Source organism: Calliphora vicina, chromosome 5 (assembly GCF_958450345.1).
Source record: "Calliphora vicina chromosome 5, idCalVici1.1, whole genome shotgun sequence".
Classification (NCBI taxonomy): Eukaryota; Metazoa; Arthropoda; class Insecta; order Diptera; family Calliphoridae; genus Calliphora; species Calliphora vicina.
The window spans coordinates 56,793,136-56,800,806 of record NC_088784.1 but is presented as its reverse complement, the minus strand read 5'-3'; the positions used below and the strand labels follow the sequence as shown (position 1 = coordinate 56,800,806).

Genomic DNA, 7,671 nt, shown 5'->3' with positions numbered 1-7,671 from the left:
TAAAACTCAGTCCTTTAAAAAAATGTAATTTTTTCATATTGTAGTATAAAATGTGACTAAGTTGAATAAAATATTAAAAAAATCTGAAAATGTGCAATATTTTTCAAAGACTGAGTTTTAAAAGAAGCATAGTTTTGAATCTAATTGAGATATTGACTAGACATTTTTTTTGTAAGACCAAAAATTAACTTATCTAAACAAAAAATAAATGTTCGGAATAAATATGGATCAAGAGAGATTTATACCAAATTGCTAACAGTTGATGAATAGCTCGTTTAGAAATTCATAAATTTTATAAAAACAGGCTGTAAATTAAACAACTTTATTACTAACATGACATTAATTACGAATATCTAACTTAATCAACGCTAAGCCAGTCTTAATATCAATTTTCATTACATTTAGGTGGAGGGTATTTAAGATTCGGCACAGCCGAAAATAGCACTCTAACTTGTTTTTACTGCACTTTGCTTTATAATAGTTTATACAAACATTTGCATAGTAGTTATTTATTTATTTATTTGCATTTTCCTTGTAAATATAAATATTTAATTTTGATTCAATACAACAACAATTATTATTTTAATTTCAATTTCAAACGATTTTTTTTCTCAGCATGTAAAGTCCCCTGTAAAATCTGTAACATCAGTGTCAACTTAAGGTACAACGGTGATATTCTTCGATTTAATCATTTCTATCAACATTTTAGCACCAACGCCATTGGCTTCTTGGTAATAGGGTAGACTTTCTAGACGTTTAATCCAGGCGGTCAATTTTGTATATTTTGAGCTATCGATGTCAACAAAAGCCACCAAAGAGGTCACTGAGGTCACAATGCTGAAGTCGGCAATTGTCAAATGATCACCAGCCATGTATGGACCATTATTGAGGAAAACTTCCAAAAAGTTGTAAATGTCAACAATTGCATCTATTTGATGTTGGGGAACTCTTGTCTCATTTCTAAAGAACAAGGGACCGGTAATGGCACGTAAACCACCTTGGAACATAACTCCGCTCTCAAAGTGCAAACGTTGATCGACTAGGGCGCGCTTGAGGAAATCTTTTGGATATAGTGAATCGTCTTTGCCATATTTGCTCACCAAGTAGGCAATGATTGCATGTGAATCCCAAATGAAGTGACCGTCATCTTCTAAAGTGGGCACTGTGTGTTGGGGATTCTTTTTCAAGTATTCCGGGCTTAAGTGTTGCTTTTCCAACAAATTAATGCGAATGTACTCAAAAGGCAAATTCAACGCTTTCAATGTCAACAAGCAAGCACGAACTGGTGGACTTGCATCCAAACCGTACAAAGTTAATTTAGGCATTTTACTCGTATAATATACTCTGCGCTGTCTGGGATACGTTTGAACAACACTTTGGCTTAGAACCAACTGATAGATTCAATAAAATTTATTTTTAAGATTTGCTAAGAGCTTTACAAAAGCTTTTTGTTTATCTCACTGTTATCAACTACAAACATACATTGTATATAGTAAATAATTAAATGTTTTAAACATATTTATTCATAAATATACTTATACTCGTACATACATAAATTCATATCAATTACATGTCGTCCCCTTAATAAAACAATTGTGTATAATTTTTTTGCCATTTCGAAATAATTGAGTTTAAAATTTTTGTGTTAGTAGACATCTAGAACAAGAGTTATATTTCAATTGATCTTTTGACCCACTTTGTGGAAGTAGAATTTCACCAAATTTTGACCACATATAGAATCAGTTATGTAGATTCTTATTATGCAATAAAAATATAATAATGGTGTATATGCTTATACGCTATTGTTTTATTGAGGGGACGATATACACTTAAAATAACTAATCATACTCTACACGACCATAGTAGGGAGGGTAAGTATATTGCACACATTCTGAGTCGGTTGATCAAATTTGGCACATTTATTTTTTCAGCCTGAGGGCGATACATGAAACTGGTTGAAATTATTTTGTCTAGACCCCATACAAATGTCTTCCCGAAATATAACTTTTTTGCCACACAAATTCCTCCATACAAGGAAATCACATTTAATTTTTTTTTGGATCAATCCCATATAAGGGACTCTCCGAAAAACACTCTGACAAGCAAAAATTTCATGAAAATAGAATGACGATCGTTCCGTAATTGGTCAAAGCTACCATAAGGCCAACTTCCGAAAATCACTCAAGAAATTTTAAAAGAAAAATGTTTTTGCTCATGCACTCAGTTCTTTCTTAGATACACAGAGAAAACTGAAATGTACTTTTTCTTATTAAAGTTCAACCAATGACAAAAATTGTTTATTGTTAAAAATAATCAAAAATTGCAAAAACGTAGTTAATAGTGGTTAAAAACCAATCACGCTAATAAAATAGATTTGTAATAATTAAACAAATATTTATATTTACAATAAAATAGTTATTATCTAATTTATTTTATGAAACGGTGATTAACAAAATGCACCATTATCTGAAATACATTGTAGGTGTGTATGTAAATTATAAATTATTGAGTATTTTGGCCTTGGAGTCGAGAAGTTCATTTGCTGAAAGTGCATTTTTAATTAAAATACCAACCAATATAATTCATATATCGCTAATTTACTGCAACGTTGCCATTTAAGTTTTTCGTTGCAAAAATCATAACTTTTATGATATTTTTTAAAATTTTTGTTTTTTTTTGTTTTTTTTTATGGTTTAAAATTATTCCAGAAAAGATTTAAAAAAATGTTTAATTTATTTTTAAATTTTTTGTAAAATATCGATCACAATTCAGAGGTAAAAATTATATTTTATTTAAAACAAATATAGTACATAATTTAAAATTATTTACCTAATTCAGAAATCCAAAGAAAATAGGATGTCATACGAGAATATCGAAATAGGTACAGAAGATATTCCTAATGATTATACGTGATGACTAAGTTGGCCCTTAATAAGCGAAAGTTGGATTTTTGCCAGTCTCAAAAAATTTTAAGTAAATCGATTGGGGTTAAGATGTGCCGCTAGCCCTCTGAAGTTTTGAGAAGCATTTACAAGGGGAAAAAATGGAATTTTTTCAGTTTTGGAAAAATTTTGCCATTAAAAAATTAATTTTGTGTACGTAATTTTCGTTCATAAAATGAGACATAAAAAACATAAATTGGACAAAGACTGTTAAAGTTATTAAAAATTCCCCAGACCATTATCGTGTCTCAGGCCACTTGAACAAGAAATGTAGGAACAACACTAACATATTTTGGGAAATATTATAATAAAAGCTAATTTTTACTTAAAATTTATCCATATTTACTTGTGTATGAGTTTTTGGCTTCGTAGGATACTATTAACCTATTCACAGGTATGACCACTGTTGCCAGATAATTTTGGTATAAACTTTCCGAAGGCTCTCAATAATGGTACAACAGGTGGTTCTTGTTCGGTTGCTAATTAAAATCTGGAAGATCGGCTTACAAAACGCTGAAAGATTTGCAAAAAGCTACGACTTACATATATCGCGATTCGCGAATACTAAGTCATGTACAAAAACAATTTAGAAACGTTTAGGACGTGTGCGAAATTCGGACCAACAATGTTTCAATTTCGGGAAAATCAAGTATCAGACTTAATTAATTTTAATAATTCTTTAGTATAGGTTTATAGAAATCTTTCACGTAGCTGTTATACACATTGGTGGACGACTAAAATTAAAAATTTCACAAATTTTTTCAAAAATCTTAACAAACATTTTCATTTTGATTCATTAAATTATTAAAATCAAGTAATTTTAGCTCTTTAAATTTGTTCTTATATATAATCTTCATTCTTACAAAAACAATTACGGTTCAATTTGAATTCATTCTATTTGTTAATTAAAATATTTGGGGTATTCACACGGTGTACTATTTGGTCATATTGTCATAATGTCCTAATATATTATGATAGTTTAAACAAATTTTTGTTGTGTTTCAAACAAAAAAGTTCTAAAGTAATAACACTAGTTGAACTATGTTTATTGGTTTGTCAAAAAATAATACTTTTTTTGTTTAAAACACTACAACAACTATTATAATATATTAGGACAGTCATATTGCAGACCATGTGAATACCCCAATTAAATGAAAACCTTGATGTAAATATAAACTTTTCATAAAATCGTCATTTTGAGTACTAAAATCGGCAAATCGCACTTTGCCATTTTTCCTATCAAAAATCGCCAAAATGCCAATAAATCTATAAATCCAACAATTTTTAATAATTTTGTTAAACAAATTTCAGAATTTTTTGATAATAAGGAATAAAACTGTGAAAAAATTATGAAAATATCTCCTATAGTTTTTCCGTACCTGTGATTTGAATTTTGAAACTTTCGAGGAAAACTAATTATTTGGCCATTTTTTGGAGAATGGGATGTATTTCCTTACTGTTATGAATTTTAAGTAAAAACTATTCAGAATATTATAGTCCAGATAATTGTAAATATACTCTGAAAGTTCTACTAAAATTGGAAAACGTTAAACCTTAATTCGCGAAGGTCAAATGTCAAATTTTTTAATATTTGGAATTACTAATTTAAATATAGCGAAATGTTATTTATTTTTGTGCCGATTTTGATTAAACTTAAGAAAAATATAACATGAAGTCTAGTATTTATAATAAAGGCACAAAAATTTAAATTAACCCTTAAAATCACGAAGATTACAGTGCTAATTTTAATGCTTTTTATAATTAAATAAACTGAATCATTCAAGATTTTTTTTTAAATTTAATAAATCAAAAGTATACTAAAGGGTTAAAAACTATTTAATTCTTTAAAAAATGCTCAATTAAATATTAATTACGTTATTAAAGCAAAAATCAGGTATAAATACAATATTTTGCCGTTTAAGAAATGTGTGGTCAAAATCATAGCTGTTAATTTTGGATCACGATTAGTAATCAATTAGATTATTTTTTAAAAATAATTTAATTGATTATATAATTCTCTTCAGAACAATTTCTGATTACTAATTGATTATGATTACAAATTGATTATGATTATTTTCCAAAAATTTAGCATTTACATCATTTTATTTTCAAAAATTTGCATTTACTACATGAAAAAGTTCTAAACAAATAAAATTAGATGTTTTTTTCATAAAAACTATACGTATATTAAATTTAATAAAACTATGCGACAAATAGTAGGGTCAGTGATTGGCGGGGGTTCTGCCCACCGGGAAATGTTAGATCTGTAAAAAAAGTTATACATGTCCCGGCGTTTCGTTGGGTTAGGTCTACGAATCGAGATATATCGATTTGAAATTAATATTAATCGTATAGGACAAATTTTAATTTTTTTGGCCTTTTTCATTTTGACCATTTAAATGTGAGAATACCGCAAAGTTATGTTCAGTAAAGTTGATAAGCTCAACGCCGACTACAACATAGTCAAAAAAATCAAAATTGTGGAAAAAAAATTTAAAATGTGTAAACTCACTACTTTCTAATTCATAATATTTTTAAGTTTGTTTCCTTAACCCCCATTTTTTTTTATCGTGACGATAAACTGAAAGTTCTCATACAAAAAAAATTGGAGGTTTATCGTTACGAAAAACGATAGCCAGATATTGAGAAAATGGGGGTTAGAAATCAAATTTTGATCACGACTATTGCAATTGGCAAGTCTTTTATGTTTTTTAATGTTTCCCCTTGTAAATGTATCTCAAAACTTCTGAGGGCTTGCGGCACTTCTTAACCCCAACAGATTTACCTAAAATTTGTTCATGATTTTTGATTTTTTTTACCAATGTTCACCAAACTGGGGGGTGTGACTGGCAAAAATCCAACATTCGTTTAATAAGGGCCACCCTAGTAATGACTGTCTACGCCTCGACCCCTCTAATATTAGCTCATCGATCCACTACGCCTCAACCATCAACTTCTCTGTTTTCTTCATTGTAAATTTTAGTTTTTTTCAAGCTCATCAGATGGATTTTATTTAATTATTAAATAAAACTAATCACAAATATCCAGCTGGAGAGATCGATTGAATAAAACCTTTATTGGTGCTCCATTACTTGTTATTTTTGGAACAAATAAAAAATTGTCTTACAGAAACAACCGTTGTTAATCTTTAATGAGCAAATTGATGGAGTCAAAAGGTTAATAAACAAAGCGATTATATGAAGACAATTAATACGAATGTCTTGTAGAATTTAAGAAATAAAAAATGAAATCATACAGCGATAAAAGCATTTGAGATTCAAAACATTTTGCAATATTCTGTCATGGCTGATGATTCTTCTGGAAATAGTATGATAACGACACAGGTGTGTACAACTAATGCAGGAAGGAATGTACTACCAAAATTCTAGTAGATTCTTCGTCACAAGATCTTATATTAACGACGGTAAAAACCAGACCACTAATTGGAAGTGCTGACTCAAGTCCACCAATTAAAAATGCTTTTAATAAAAAATTGCAACAATAGAGTTTAGAAATACTTAACGTAACCATTTGTATACCCTTCACCTTTGTGAGAAGGGTACACATCCGTGTACAATTTGACACCATTCGGTGTCAATAGTGTATCAACCCCGTATGTGTTCAAATTGTACACGAACTGTATCAATTTGACAACGAAAAAATTACACAATTCCGTTGCAGAATTGAAACCATCCGTTGTCGATTTGACACCGTTCGTGACGATTTTATAACAGACCGTTGACAATTTTCCATAGTTCGTGTACGATTTGACACCAGACCGTTCTCAATTTGATACCGCACCGTTGTCAATTTGACACCATACTTTATCGATTTGATACCGTTCGTGTACGATTTGGTAATTAAAATAAATAATAATTTCTTTATTTTTTACATTTATTTTTAATTACAATAAGAATAAATAATTAAATATAAAATATGTACATACATACTTATACAAAATTCTATGTTTAAATGTGGCAAAACATTGGTGTTAATTGTCGGAGTTCCTGTAAGTGAAATTTCAAATAGCAACCTAATTCTCTTTCTAAAAAATAAAACAAATACTTATTATGTTCTACATCGCTGGTAATTATATATATAGCTGTACTTGCCTTTTTAATGTAGAAAAACTGAAGGATTATTTATTGTTTCCAGGATTTTTTGGAGTTGTATGTCGTCACTGGATTTGGTGATATTCTCACTGCATGGATCTTCATCTGCATCAACACAAATTCGCTATTAAACACAATTACTCTTTCTTTTATATTTTGATTTTTAAACCATTTATTTACTTCACTTTTATCATTGACCCCTTTCACACTAGGCAATTTAGTTGCGCAAGTCTCTTGCCCAACAACAAAACAGCATGCAAAATTTTCTTCTCCTCAACCCGACATTACCTCTGGTATCTACAAACACAAGAGACTTGCGCAACTAAATTGCCTAGTGTGAAAGGGGTCATTATATTTATTAAAATTTTTTAATGTAAATAAAATTAAAACTCACTTATAAAAACAAAGCAGAGCAACTCACGTTGAAATGCGTCGGTGTTTAATTTAATAACATTGCGTTGTCGATTCGTACCCGTTTGTTTACAAATTGTAAACGTACGGTGTCAGAAAAAAGTGTCACCGTATGTTGTCAAAATGACACCAACGGTTGTCGATTTTACAACGTCGTTTTTCCCTCAGTGTATATATAAGTTTGTCATTCCGTTTGTAATTTCCAC

General features: G+C 29.6%; 1 protein-coding gene across 1 annotated transcript; it reads right to left on the bottom strand.

The window, feature by feature from the left end:
* Positions 1–493: 493 nt before the first annotated feature.
* On the bottom strand, positions 494–1,387 carry LOC135960554 (glutathione S-transferase 1-like). The gene has a single exon (XM_065511869.1). It carries the CDS (start codon positions 1,323–1,325, stop codon positions 657–659), a length of 669 nt encoding a protein of 222 aa, XP_065367941.1. The 5' UTR covers positions 1,326–1,387; the 3' UTR covers positions 494–656.
* Positions 1,388–7,671: the final 6,284 nt, after the last annotated feature.